The following is a 15713-nucleotide window of genomic DNA, read 5'->3' on the forward strand; positions in this document are numbered from 1 at the left end:
TTGGGGGATTATTTAATACAAGCACAACACTAAAAGGGAAATGATTCATTCAGAAGAAATGATGTTAGAGGAACACTTTAAGTCTGCTGACTTTATTGCTTCACATTGCGTTGTTGATAGCAATGTTATATGTCTGTAGCTTTGATGTACAACGAGTTAAATGAGATTGTTAGGCAAACTTTTCACATGATCCTTATATGTGTTATTTAGTTTTGAAATGTTATACAACATCACCTTTGACTTTAGTACTGGTGATATTTACAGATGTTGTCTTTCGATCATTCGGGCTAAGCTCCTGTTGTTGTCAGTGGAGGCCAGTTGAAATTAATATCCCCATGCTCATAATCTAACCTGTCAGCACGTGCTGCTGTACACACCTGTCGCACACTGTAGCACATTTAATAAAAAATGTTGGCCATCACAAATAAAGAACACATGAAAAAAACAAAAACAAAGAAACTATGTCTTGAGAGCTTTGGTAGGTAACTCCGGACTAACGTGTTTTCAAGCTCTAAAGATTAGAGCTTGAAAACAGTAGAGCTGTTCTTGCATTCATCACGTAAACGTCTGGACCAGTTTTGATAAAATTCCCTTTGGTAGCAGTATTTGAACCCAGGTTGGGCACAGATGGGTGACAAATTCATCCTTAGATCTTCTTTTTTGCTAACTCTACCAGCTAAACTGGAGAATGCATGAAATTGACCCCTGGTTCCCGCACATCAATTTCTTCAACACGGACAGGTCAGGTTTTGAGTGAACTTTGTAGTTTCCCTCCAATAGCCGATTGGAGGGAAACCGATTGGCCACCACCTCAGAAGTTGGGTCCTTGTCGAGACGAGGCACAGAAAGCCTGGCCGGCAGTAGCTCGTTAATTCTCTTGCCCACCCCTCCTCTAACTCCCGCCTCCATTTTTTTCCACGGTCACAACTGCTTGCCCAGGCGTCCTGCGTCCATGCTGGGAGTGCTGGCAAACAAAACACTAGATAATGTTACACTCCCGTCTTGTTGGACTGCAGTGGACTGTAATTGGATAATAAAATGCAAACATTTGTTTCGCCTTTACTCCCACTTGACAATGCCTGACATTTTCTCCTGCGCTGGCACAGCCCCGAGAGTGTGAAGTGTGGGAAGTGTAGAGCGAAGCATGGCTCTGTGAGACTTTTTTTTCTCTTTACTGCCATGAAAACGGGGGTGGGAAGGTAAAAAACAAAACAAAACAAACCAACAAAATTCCAACTTGAAAATCAACAAACCTCTTTTAAATGGTGACTACAATTTATGCCCTCATGCAGTGCCATCCACACAGAGTACTCATCAAAAGATTTATCCCCTTCAGGCTTTTTTTTTGGTGTTTTATTTAGTGGAGGCTTTTGTTCTGAAGACTTTTCGGGGGGTTTAGGGGTATATCTGCGTAAGGAAATATTCCCACAGTGCTTGGAGCTGGATCAGCATTCCTAACCCATGTGTGTATCCTTCCTTGTCCTTCACCTCTCTCCAGCTCTCTCTGTTGTTTTGCTGTTCAACAGTTGTTTGGCATCTAAGACCAAACATAATCTTGTACTTTGATGCAACACACTGACTTGATTCTAATAGCCGGCTGGGGGACATTTCTTCAGCTTGTTAAATGTGCTCTTGTTTCCCCAGACAGCGCTCTGTCTCATCCTCACAGAGATGATGGCGCTGAGCTCACACGTGAATGCGAGATGCAGGGGAGCATGTTAGTGTCCCCACTACAGCAGCATCCATTACAGTGTTGGTGTTCACATGGTGGGAGACGTTATTAGGGAGCTCATCGCCTTTCTCCTCTGAGAGAATGGATGTGTGATTATGAAGTCATCAGCTATGAACCAGTGAGGCTGCGGAGAAGCACCCCTCCTCATGGGTCCTCAGGGTGCCATTGATTGGTGACCATGTGTTTGTGCCTGATAGACTGTGAAATGGTGTGTTGCTGCACGGCTGTGTCACACCTGCGTCCCACCAAGGTGATTGATTGGTTTGGTCATGTGGAATGTTCCCATCTGGTCCGCAGTAATGCATTTTTTTCCTCATTTGTGAATAACAAGCACTGGCAGGAGAATAGTTGGGCTTGGAAAAAGGCAAAGGCCAAGCGAAAACATTTTCCCCTGTCCACCTCCACACCCCCCCCCCCCTTTTTTTCCCTTTTACCGAGTTAGAAGAAATTCAAATAGACCGAGCCACGGCACCTGATTATCCTGGGAGAGGGGATAAATACAATCAGGAAATCCCCATCTCTCCTCTCATACAGAGAGATGGATTTTAGGGGGAAAATAAACTGGTTAGCTGGAGCGAAGGGCAGAAGCTAGCTGCTCCTGATTTTCAAAGTCATACTTAAGGGGTAAAAAAAAAAGCGCAATAAAACGAGGAATATCTTTGATCTCGCTGATTTAGACACCTTCTCTTGATTAGTAACCCCTTCTGGATTTTTTGCCTCATCTAAAAGCAGTATAGTTTTTTCTCCCCCCCTGAGCCAAGTGTGTTATTTTGTTCCTCCTTCTTGCATTCTTCCCAGTTTGATTTCCCTTAATCCTGGTCCCTTGCCTTTAATTGATCTATTCATTCCACCTAATGGCTAATTACACATCAGGCTGCGTGAGCAGATGCATTTATCATCATAGTACATAATAATCAGTGACATTTCAACAAAGAAAAAAATAAATATGCAAATAAGAACTCATTAACATTTGCTCTTGCTGTTTTGAATAATGTTGGCGCTGACAAGGCTGTGCGCAGAATTGATGTTGAGCTCAGGGCGAGGGAGTCATGTTTCCTCGGTGCTTTGTGGCTCTATTATTTCCCTCTGTCCTACTGTTGTTTCTAATGCTGGGCTGTAGAAATCCTCCACCAGTGTACACACACACACACACACACACACACACACACACACACACACACACACACACACACTGCCCTAACCTCTAACCCAGTCAGCTTTTATTTACAGTCTAAAAAAATCTGCTGGGAAGCATCAAACAGATTTGGATGGATGGATGTACACAAACTCATAAGTGAAGGAAACAAAAGGAGGCGTGTTAAAAGGTATGGGGGAAAAGGGAGTGAGTGTACGCCTGGCATGTCCTTGTACCATCTCTGGTTGCCAGAGGAATGTATTAGTAACCATGGAGCCTGCCTAATTTTACTTCCAAGGCACCCAGACAGGCTAAAACATTAGCGTCGTGTAGCCGAGAGTACCCTACTGACAGTTTATCATTTAGTCACGTCGGAGTCTGACTCCTGTAGTGCACATCTTTCTCTAGGGATTCAGCATTAAGCTGTATTAAAATATTTACATTTAAATGCTAAAGTCACATAAAAATTTTTGAATCTTGGCTGCAACTAAACCTTTTTTAAAGAAACGTTTTGAGTTTAGGAGTTAAAGATTCAGTTTTATTCATCATGTTTTGATGTATTCGACCGTAATACACATCGGGTTTACTCAAATAGTCAAAAATGCACAGATTCCAGCGAAATAACGTTACTTTTGCTGTATGTTGACCAGTTGTTCTTACATCTGTAGTAACCCCCCAAAGGCCCATTGGGAGCCAGAAAAATGATGGGGAGTCATCACATAATGACGCGTATGAGCAAAGATCCACAGACACAGCAAAAACAAACTAACTGAGTCGGCGTGTGATAAGCTCACTTGCTTTAAGCATAATTCCTCATACTGTATTATGTGTTTGTTTTCATGGTCTTGACTTTCCTTTTGAAGCGAAGGAAACTGACTCATTTTGTGGATGGAAAAAAGAGACCCTTGGAATGCATCTGAGAGGCAGTGAAGCACGCTCGCTAATTGGCTGTTTTTGTGGCAAGGGTTTTGAATTGATCCCTGGGGATGCTTAGGTCACTACCTCTCACAGTATCAAAATAAGGGGCTCAGCACAGTGCAGTGCTATACTGTGGTGCAGTCTTGTGATCAATAAGGAGGCATGCTGTGAATGACTGGCCAGCTTGCCTTTTTTTTTCTGCAAAATTCCTGCACCTACTGTTGTTTACACTCTGCTCCACTAGCTCTAGGCAGATGACGCTGAACTGGTTTAAAACTTGCAGGAAAAATTTAAAGTCTTTTAAACATGAGTTACATTTTTATTGGTTTAATGTGCAGATTGTATTTAGCATTTACCTACAAATTGTTTGCTTTTATTTAAATTAATTTTGTTTATTAACACCCGAAGAGGGGTGCTTTATAGACGCCCGTTAGACAGTCTGGGCTTCTCTGCTCAGACTGATGCCCCCATGACCTGAACCCAGATAAATAGTAAAAAATGGATGGTTGGATGGATGAAAGGAAACGGAGAACGTTCGCCTTTAGAGTAAAAGTTGTGCCTTTTGAAACATGATTGAAGGGATAATGAAGCCCTAACGATGTTGAGAAGACAATCATGGTTCTCAGTCATGTGGTCTGTCATCTTTTGTGCTTTATACTCTGGCTGTTGCAGGAAACACCATGTGGAATTCATTTTTAAGCAGTTTAAGAAGTATATGCCCTCTGAGGTTGGTGGGTTAAAGTTATGAAATGATAGAAAACATCTACAGAAGTCTTATTGAGCAAAAATACCAAATTCCCACCTTTTGTAGTGTAGCTGTGTAACAGCTAGTAGTGGAAACAGGTGTCTTGGACAGTTCTTGCTTGGTGAGTACCAGCAGTCTAGGTTGGGAAATTAAAAACAGAGATGTGCTCAGCCCCAAAATAAGAAGGGAAATAAGCAGACAAGGAGACCAAGACCCTAAAGAGAAAACTGACAGAAATATGTTCCCTCTTGAGATGCAGTGAGAGAATGTGCCAGAAGTTAATGTACCAGGGTAACACTTGCGAAATTTAGTCTGTGTGGAAGAAACAGTAGAAAGCAGCCACTCTTGATAAAAGGCACATGGCAGTAGCCCGGAGAATGGAAAAACAGCAAAAGACTGAAAAGCATGAGGAAAGCAACTGTTGGATCTGGCTCAACAATAGGTGAACTAAAAAAAAAGTCATAAAAGTGCTATATTTAGCAGAAACTGGGCACAGAGGAAATCATATCTGTCATCTGAAGCACGATGGTAGTACAATAGGACCATGAAGAGCCAAATTATTTGTTAGATATGAAAGTTTTTCTGCTTCACTGTGCCAAAAACTTTGGAGTGGCGTGATGATTAAAAAAACTCTTAAATTCTGAGTAGAGTAGCTTCACTACAAGTGTGTGAAAAGCCTCGCGTGGCACTACTCGAGCGATGCTTTAAAATCTGTGGAATGACTTCATGATGCCTGTTCACAGCCTGTGCAAAGGTGCCAGTGACAAACTGCAGTGCTGTATTTGAAAGTGTGATATCCACACAGAGAAGAAGACCCAAAGCTGTTAAAGCTTCCAAAAGTGTCTCTGCAGTGTGTTAACACCGAGAGCTGGATGTTTTCAGTTTGGTATTTGATTCATCCGTCCATCCATCCATTTCCTGTCACTAACGGGGGTTTAAGGAGACTTTGGCATTTCCTAGGCCGTCTCACAGGTCTAATCTCTCCAGTCCTGGATGTGCACGGGCCTCCTCCGAGATGGGACATGCCCAAAACCTAGGAGGACCCTGGGTCCCCTCAGTTGGCTCAGTCAAAAAACATTTATGTCTAAAATGCTGACTTTAATTTTATTTCAAGTAACTTTTCCATTTAATTTTGTTACATAAAAACAGCATAAAATGTTACATTTACTGGAATGACTGGTATACATTCAGTTTATAGCAGACACGTTTTCCTTACTAATGAACTATTTGAATTAGCAAACCTTTGTTTTCATATATTTCAGTTGCAGTCTTTAATCAAAATTATCATTATATTATTATCATGTTTATTGAGGGTGAAGAATCATTTCTTTGAGTGCTCCTTCTGATGTGTAGGAGTAGCGGCTGAGCTCCTCTGAATGACCAAGCTCCTCGAAGGCTGATCCCAGACACACCAGAGTGTTTGCTATTTGTTCTCCTTTATTAATATAATACTATTTGTTTGGGGAAGTCCTTTTTCTAGTTTGTTGCATGGCTGCAGGATTTTAGGTTTTTACCGAACTGCCGATGAGGTGTGTGGCCTGGGAGATAAAGACTTACCTCAGTGAATCAGCTGCGTTGTGCTGAAGATGGATCCTCCTCTGCAGTGAAATTGTAGTTACACCTTCTCATCTCTGTGTGATATGCTAATGAGCAGCTTTGCCGAATATTTAAATCAGAATTGATGGGATTTTTTTTCCCACTCTTGAGATTGATTTTTCATTGCATTGGGGATATACTGAGTGATGTCTGCATATATACATTCGTATTATTGATGGTGATTGCGGTAATTAAGCCACTTTACTCGCGTTGCTTTCTTACATTTTCTATCTCTCACTGATGTTTTAAGGCACCTAATGAATTGTGCTGTCTATCAATCACTGCACTTCGGTGACTCATTAGTGGGCCTGTGACGGCACAAAAAGAAAACACATGCTTTAGTCCCATGTAGAGCCGCACAGAAAAAATGGGCGCACTCAGGAAGTAATAATAACAATATTTGTGTTGCTCTTGTTGTGAGGCTGTGATCACACAGACTTCCACGGAGGAGGCAAAACAAAATGTGGCCGATAACAAGCCTCAAGTACATGAAACGGTTAAATCCTGCTTTTATTTTAATTCTCTTTCCTCACAGTAGGGATGTGCTTTAATGTATAAGCTTCAAACGTAACTAATTCAATCATGAATGTGCAGTTTAAAAAGTTACTTTGAGTCGTGTTCATTAATGGGAAATTCACTCTTGTACTGTGACCTATTTTCCTCACGGTAAGTTGCAGTATTTGTGCGTCAGACAGAAGATGGTGTCACTGCATGATATTTTATTCAGCTAATTTAGGCTCCTGGCTTTAGAACCGGCCAGCCCAGCATTATGTTCCATTTGATGTATCACTTTGTTCTACTTTACCTCAGCGTCATAAATATGAATTCTCCTGAAATTTGGGAGCAAATTCCTGTAAATCTACATCACACCACAGAGAGATTTAAGCTGTGTTTTTGCACCACACATCGCAGAAGGCACTGAAGTGTTTGCTGAGGGCAGCAGGGAGAAACATGATCAGATAAAGAGGTTAGAGCTGCTGCATTTGCTGAAGAATAGTTTAAATAAGCTAAGAGACCTGCTCATCCATGATCCCTGTGCATACTCCTGAAGTTAAACCAGCGCTGCCATTGGATTGGTCCTTCGAGTGCTGCTGCATCCATCTCTTCTTGCTGACAGATTCATGAGAGATAGAGTGCGGTCTGAATGGGGGTTGACATGTCTTGTGGTCTCACAGGTGCTTAGTCTAGCTTCAGTTTCTCCAAATTTGTGGCTCTGACACCTTATTTCTCACTGATAGTTGTAAACCTATGTACATTAAGTGTACATTACACTTGCTGTTCCATGATGTTTTATTCTTAAAGTCAATTCAATTTGCTAAATAATGATGTTTTTACTCTCAAGAACAGGGTAATCAAAGCAAAAAAACAAGACAACTATGCCCTATATTTGCAAATTGGCACCATTTAAGGAAAAATGCAACCTGTCTATTATGATTAAGTAACATTACATACAAAGCAGCAGTTTTCTGACTTCTGTAGCTGTTCATGCCAACCGTGTAATTTTGCAGGACATATTTGTGGCATTTATTTTTTCAGATTAAGCGAAATTCTTTAGATTATTTTTTTTGTCAAATAAACAGATTTGACTAATCAGGCAACTGCATTTGGCAACAAGTGCGCTTGTAGCTCAAAACGCAACCTGGTACTGAATTTTACAAAGATATGGAAATAGTAAAGCCATGCTGTTTTACCTCAGACACACACTTAGACGCTGCTGTGGGTCAATCGGCTCTCTGAAGTGATTTATCTGCCTCCTCTGATGTGCTCCCAACTCTGCCGATGACAGCTGAAACTGCCCTCGCTCACATCCTGAAATATGATTCAGCCTCTACTGCTGGATCAAACCTTCTTGTGAGAATTGGATGAATTCAGAATCTCAGTTTCTTCTTTCTTCTTTAGAAAAATCCAGAGCAGCTCATCATCACTTCTTGTGGATGAATTTGTTGCCCCCCCCCGCAGATCTTTCGGCGTGTACAAGTTTCCATCTGAGAAATTGGGAATTTTATGTAGTTTTTTAGCAACACGCTCGATGTAAAGGGCTAAACACAGTAGGCAGCACTTGTTAGACTTCGTTCTGTTAGGCTTTGTTCTCATGGCCCTGAGGGACTGCTTCTCTGTGTCATAGTGTAAAGTGCGACTGTTTTTGCAAACACATCTGTTGTTTGAGTCTGGGCCTACGACACTAACGATCAATTATTCACGTCAGACGCGGTGTGTGTGCAAGAACACGTGCTTGCAGTGAATATTCAACTCTTGCCCTTGACCAGACCTTTCTCTCTGATTACATCTGATGAGTGAAAATGAATTTCACTAAACCGTCTTCGAACATGAGGCAGAAAATAAAGAAATTAATATTCTCATTCAGAGGAGACATTTCATCATCCTGCCATGATGGAAAACGTTGGTGGTAACTGACAACTTAATCCTATTTCTTTTTTGCAAGCGCAATGGCTCAGAACTGTTTCACATCATTGTTAGAAAAGAAGCAGCTTTGCCAGTTAAACGATCCTCTCTGATTCCCTCAGCTTCCCTCATCTCTAAAGGCGGCATGGACAGATGCAGAACAACTGTCTCCTGCAGGACTGCTCAGATAAGCACAAGTGAATTCTCTTAGATGTGCCTCGGTTCACCTGCGCATGTGAAAGTGCTGTTCAGATCAGTCATTGTGTAACAAAAGATCTGAACTATGCAGGTTTTTAACGCACAAAAAATATTTTCCTTGTCCCCAGAGTAAACAGAATTTAGTTCCAACACTTTTGTCTGTGCTTGTAATATTTGGAAGTCTGACAAAAATAATGTACGATGCCGTTAAAGTTATTCATCATTCTCCCAGAGGAGCTCTCATTTGTTTGTTTGTTTTTTCCAGGGGACTAAAAGTGCTGAGTGTGGATATTGTGATGTGTGTGATTCATGGGTGTTGTGTGCTTTAAGGTCTATTTCCTCCCCTGACGGATCCTTGGGAGCCTTCCTCTGAGGATTTGACACTGAGAGACGGACTCTGACAGTTGGATCAGTAATTATTCACCAAAACATACTTTGCATACAGAAAACTTTGAGAGTCATAACGCAGTTTTACAGAAGTATTGCAGGTGTTGCTATTGGTCTGCTGAATAGTGCTTGTAACAGAACCTGCTTTTACTGGAATCCAGATAAGGAAACTTTTCGTGACTGAACCATTTACTGCAGGACAGTTGAGTACATTTGATCTCTTGAATGTAAAGGATTTTCTGTACATAAAATATTGGTTTCAGAACTTCCCATTTTGCCACTGCTGTGTTGATGTTTTTGGAGCCATACTTAGATGTCAGTCGACTGCAATAGTTTTGCATTTGTGGACTTTGTGTGTGTCAAGCAGACACACATACCTACTAGTTGGTGCTAAATAACAGACTAGTGCCCCATTTATGCTTGCTGTTGTTACGCTAACAAACAGAGTTTTGGCCTGCTGCACACGTTTTTTGTAACTTGGCATTTCGTGGCTGGACTGAAGACAGGCGTGTATGAGCAAGAGGTCAGAGATTACAGAGAGGGATCATCTTGCAACATCTTGAAACTGATGTGAGACTTTCTTGAGAAAACTCTGAGAAAGACTCGGCAATTGCTTTCCTTGAGTGCAGCGAGTCCGTTCTGCCTGAAGCACCAGTATGAAAGTTGAGAGGGCACATGACGTCATAGTGGGCTTATTAAAGTTCTAAAATTCCTGGTCCTGAGTGCAATTAATGCAAAGTAAGCCATTTTTTTCTACATAGCTCCATTAAAAGTTCTCTACAGTTCACCAACAGGGTTAGGGTTATGTCCAGTTCGGCTTCTCAGATTCAGATTTGAGACCCTGAAGGCAGTTTCTGCCTGTCAAAAGGGATATACCCCTACCTTCAAACTGGAAAAAAAATCTTAAATAGCTGACTTGCTGGAGATGGGCTACACCCTGGACAGGTCATCAGTATATTGCAGTGCCAATCATTTACACACACATTCACACCAATTTAGAGTCACCAGTTAAGCTAACATGTTTGGTTTTAGACTGGGGTGACCATGACTAGGGGATTCAAACCTGTGGCCTTCTATGCTCACAACAGAGAAGCAACAATGCTAGTTACTGCACCACCACACCGCCCAATTATCCAACTATCAATAGAGACCAAAACTATTTTCTGTACTGGGCTGTAAATATGTTTATTTCTGCTGTAAAATTGTTGAGTTTAACATGCAAGTCTATGGGGATTGGCTCACTTTTGGAGACAGCTTCAAGTGGCCATTAGAGGAACTGCCAGGACTTGGCTTCAGTTTTCAGCCCCGGAGATTTCCACTTGATGTACACCCATGAGTCCGTCAGCTAATCCGTCTACTGATTCAATCCCTCGTTCTTTGTGTCCTTCTTTTTCCTGCCAGCATCAGATGATATTACAGTAGACAGCAGATGAAAGTGGGACAAACTGGGCTGTTCGCTTCAGTGAAAGGAACAGCAGCTCCAAGATTGTCCAAAGATATTTTATTATTGCTCTAAACAGAAAAAGAATCCTGCTCGTGTCCTCGAATAAAAGCTCCCAAATTTGTTAAATGATATGTCAGTATACTACAGTAGAGTCTTTGTGGGCTTCTGTGTTGTTTACATGTTGTTACCCAGAAAGAAAGATATGAGTATTTCCTTTGCAATAACATTTTTACCACATTTAAGTTTGAGTTTTTTCTTTTTCATTTAAAGCCCTCAGTTTTGCTTAGTAGACAACATCTGACAGCAGCAGAATAGGTGTTCATCAGGTATAGCAATAATGTTTTAAATCATTACAAGGGCAACGCACAGGGAAACCAAACTCCTCCTTTCTGTGACTGCTCGGCACAGGAGCTGCATCACAGCATTCACCGCTCCAGTGTGGCTGCTTTTAACTAGCATTGTTTGAGTGATTGTGTACTAGACAGGCTCCAGAAGCAAATGTGTGACCTTAAATTGAATAATGTGAAAATCCTGTTTTAAGCAAACAGGTGCAACAATGTACAAATCACTGTGAGTAAAGCTAAGAACACATTACAGCAAATTAAGTGTTCATCTTGCGCTAAACGCTTGACTGCAGGCTAAATACCGCAGCCTGTTATTACTTATAAAACCATCTGCATTCCATAAAAGTTCCATAAAATACTGAAATAGTAATTATTCTTTTTTTGTCTGTTTTTACAGGTAAATCAGAGAGGGCTTCGTTTCTTGGATATGGCAGGGATCCTGCGGCATCTGGCTGCCAGGTGAGTCTCTCATTGTTGCTTCTATATAGACCTTTGCATCATTTCCATCCCGCTTTTAAAATGTTTTACTTCAAAATAAGTCAAACAGTATTTTTTTTATTGTTATAGGCAGTCTCATTATAGCAAATATGTGTGGTGAGTGTGCTGTGCTGAGTAGTGAGCGTTAAAAGTTAAACAGACCCCCATACCTCAGGCTGGTGCCAAGCTATGGCTTCTCGGCTTTGTCCCATTGAGGCTACAAGACCACCAAGACCCCCTCCTACAATGTAAACTATCTTTGCTTTGGCTTTCTGACTAACTCTACTGTTTTAGATATTGTGAATAAGCACAGAGGAAAGAGTGCACACCTGCAGCTGCACAGATCTGAGATTAACCAACTGACATCTAATCAGGACAAATAGCTGAACAAGACGACTGATCTCATGAGCTACTTGGCACATGACGTGTGGTCATTTTACAGTCAATCAAGACTTACACAATTCCCAACTTGGCTCAGAAGACAGCGTGGTAACAGTTTGCATATGAATGATTATGAAACTGACCTCACGGCCAATTGTTTGTCAGTGGTGCTAGTTTCAGTCCTTATGCAAATATAACCTGCAGTCAGCTGAGACTGAAGAAGTCACTTAGATGAGTGACGAAACGTTTCTCCCACTGAAAACACTGTGTCCAGATGAACAGAATCAGCTTTTTGGGAGAGCATGGTACCATTTGTACCTTTGTGCATATTGGTGCTGAGGTGTGCCTCACATGAGCTGTGGCTTCTTAACATTTAATATCAGAATTTCAGGATTTTTTCACCACAAAATCTGAGATTGAATAGGGAAGCTTGTACAATCTTGAGATCTATTCAAGCTGGAAGAGCTGAGCTGATGATTGTTGAGTGATGTTCATATGTTGTTCCTCCCAGACTGACTACAGTAGCATAAAGGAGGTCAGACCCAGTGCTGCTGAAGGTATTCAATGTCACTGAACAAAGGCAACAGCAGAAGTGGGTCTGTTGTGCCATGTGAAAGCTCCAGCATCAGTGACAGATTGTTTTTTTGCAAACTATTTTCCTGACCTACATTTCATATCAGCGAAATTATCTTCATTTCTTTTGTGCTGCTTCTCATGTACACATTGTTTTTTTAGTCCCAACTAAATTTGGAACTTTAAAGCATCAGATAGAAACGTCTCAGTGGTAAACTGTGTCAATCCTCAGCTTGCAAAGAATCCAAGAGGGCACATGAGGCAGGTTTTCAAGCCAACTACTACTACTCTTCATCGGGCTGAGTTGACCTCACTCACACACTCTACGCTCTCCTGATCTCCAGCCGATTACTCTAATTAGACCAAGCTCTTAATTGGGCGTCTTAACCCAGTTTGTCAGGGTTGTAGAGGTCAAACAGATATTGGTGGCAGGGTAACATGGTAAGCTTTCAAGGCTGGCAGAGTCTGTCCTCTCATGTTAAAAAAAAAAAAAAAGATATGTGAAATCTTTTTTTAAAACAAAATAGAATTTTTTGTTTTCTGCTTTTTTTTCTTATTATTCATTTCTTTTAAAATCAACCACATCTGACAGAAAGTTCCCAGTCAGCTGATTTTTATTTAATAAAGACATGCAGAATTTCACCAAAATTTCCACACACATTGAGCTAGGCTCAATTTTACACTTTTTAATTCTTTTAAATTTTTTTTTTCCAAATTCTGAGCCCTCACAACTTATAGACACATTCAATTTGCAGAGCTTAAGAACGTATTCCATCTCAGTTACATTTTATAGCCTTTAAATTTTAAAGGCATTAGAAGTTAATGCTCAAAGCTGGTCATAGAAAGTGCTGAAAATACTGAGAAGAAGAAGATTTTGGTTTTTGATTGTGGCATTTGCTGTGGGTGTAAAACTGATTTGGTTTTAGATTTTAACAGAGCCTAAATGTGCTTTTCAGCACTGAAGGCTTCATGTGGATACTTAAGAAGTTATATGGGCTCATAAAAGCTGGAATAATTATGTGAATTAAAAGTGCAAAATTTAAATCAACTGCTTTCTACTTTGAAACCACATAACTCAGAATATTCATAGCATGAAGTAAATTTTTTGCATGTTTTTTTTTAAATATACTGAAGTTAGTGTACTAAAGAAAGATCTAATACAAGCGGTCAAGTGAGAGACACTGAGTGCTTCTCTTTATTAAAATATGTGTTATTTTGAACAAAGCTCTGTTTAAATGCAGAGAGCTTAAAAAAATGACTGGTTGAAGGTCAGTTTGGACAATAAAAGTTGTTCTTTTCCTTTAGTTTTTAAACATTTCTGCGTTTTCTCTTTCAGCCTTCTGTAAGGACAGACATTGGGTTGGCGAGTCCGAGTTCAGTGACTACGTCAGGGAAGTCTGCTACTCCTTTCTTCTCCTTCACTGCAGCCAATCCAAGAAGACGTTCTCTGCCAGACCCTCCAGCCATCGGTCAGTGCCGTCTTCATGACTGAAAGAAAAGTGCTCTTAAATGACCAGCAAAGCAGGTTTTACAATATTTGAATTTCACATTGTGCTCCAAAAGTAGATCAAGTTTAGATAAAGACAGCCTTAATTATGCAATGCAGGATTCGAGCCTTTCTGATAAAGTTGTTTTTTGGACCACTTTAGCTCATGCTTGAGAAATCCCAATTACATACGAACTATTGCTCAGTCAGTTCTTCATATGCCTCTCATCTCAGATTTGGCTGTATAAAGGAAAATATTGTATTTTAATCAGAAATGTGCAAGATTTTAGGTCCATACTGTCATTACTTTGATTAAAAAAAAAACAGGATGAGGATCTGGGCATTTTTTTTCAAGCTCCTGTTTTGAGGTGCAATATTTAAATTCAATTATGTAGAAAACTACTTGAGCTAGGTCCTGCAAAGGAGTAGAGTAATTATTAGGCGCTGGGGCTCTATGATCACACACTATCGGGAGTGTAGCTCAAGTTAAGGTAAAGTTAACTGAATTACTGTATTTTCCACACAATAAGGCGCACTTAAAATCCTTTAATTTTTCAAAAATAGTCAGTGCACCTTGAAATCCGGTGCACCTTATGTATGAATTCTGGTTGTGCTTACTGTCCTCTAACCGATTTTATGTGGTGCATGGCCTGAAAAATCTGTCAAAAAAATGTTTTAGTATGACTTTGGTAAGCTACCAAGCGGCACTGCTTGATGGATTGTCTGAGCATTAGGGCTACCGTAGTTAGGAGCCTCATGGACTCGGAGTAATCTGGGTCCAAAACTCCGTCTATTCAGGTCCCAAAGTCAAACGAACACTCTGGCGTCACTGAGAATTTAAAACTGTCTAAATTCTTTCATCTTTAATAAAATGATCAGCGTTGCTGCTTTACCAGGTGTAACAATTACGTTAACACCCAGGCATTCATTCATTCAAAACAGAATTTATTAAATTTAATGGAGTTGGAAGTTAGCAGGAAGTTAGCTCGCTAGCTTCGCTACCTAAACGTGATATAGCATGTTCTGACTGGAAAAAAAATAAAAACGTACAGCTCTGCTATCACTTCCAACATAAATGAAGACAGAAAACTAAACAGCAGTGACGTTTGCGGTTGGGCTAGCTGGTATATAATGCTGTGCTATGTGATCACTAGCAACACAGCTATGTTAGCATAACATAAAGCATACCACAGTGAAGCTGGAGGATGAACGCTAGCTAAGTTAAGGTGAGGGTTCCCGATGGTTTTTGACAAATGCAATTGCATGGTAGTGTACTGTAAACGGACCAAACTTCAGTCAGGAGAACAACTGAGATAATCCATCCACAATAAGAGGTTAGTTATTAATATACTGCAACAACATGGGAATGGAGCAGCTGCGAGAGAATTCAACATCAATGCCTTATGTATGAAAACAGATCCCTTCATCTACAGTGTGCGTCTCATAATCCAGTGCGCCTTATGGTCCGAAAAATATGGTATTTTGTATGTTTGATCTCTGATGAGTAGAAATCACAATAGGTTGTTATATTTACAGCTTCACATTTTCATGGCACATGTTCTTTAAAATTGCGCAAATCATGTGTGTGGTTTCACAGATATTATAGCTTCAATATGGAAAAAAACCAAACATTTTCATCTAACTTTAGTGTGATATTCCTCAGGTGTGAAACCATTTCCAAGATCTAAATGAGCTCTTTTAGAAAAAGAAACTTTCTGTTAATATTATATCAAAAAAATTGTGATTCTCTTATTTTCGCTATGTAAATATTTTTTAAATACTTATTTATATTTATGTACAGCCATGGTGAGGCTTTGTTTCTAATGTTTATCGAGCCTTGGGGCGTCTGCGTGACAGTGTTAATTGTTTGACAGTCTTAACATCCACTGCACAA

General features: G+C 40.4%; 1 protein-coding gene across 3 annotated transcripts in view; it reads left to right on the plus strand.

Annotated features, from left to right (window-relative positions):
• tcf12 (transcription factor 12) overlaps positions 1-15713 on the plus strand; it is an 86132-nt gene that overhangs the window by 33636 nt on the left and 36783 nt on the right. For all 3 annotated transcript variants that reach the window (XM_085453258.1, XM_085453266.1, XM_085453274.1), the window contains exons 6-7: positions 11300-11361; positions 13670-13802. In XM_085453258.1, the coding sequence (XP_085309384.1) occupies positions 11300-11361; positions 13670-13802 (195 nt within the window). The remainder of the gene's footprint in view (positions 1-11299; positions 11362-13669; positions 13803-15713) is intronic.

Source organism: Copadichromis virginalis, linkage group LG1 (genome assembly GCF_057382275.1).
Source record: "Copadichromis virginalis isolate Kocher_CV1m ecotype Utaka linkage group LG1, C_Virginalis_male_GT1.1, whole genome shotgun sequence".
Classification (NCBI taxonomy): Eukaryota; Metazoa; Chordata; class Actinopteri; order Cichliformes; family Cichlidae; genus Copadichromis; species Copadichromis virginalis.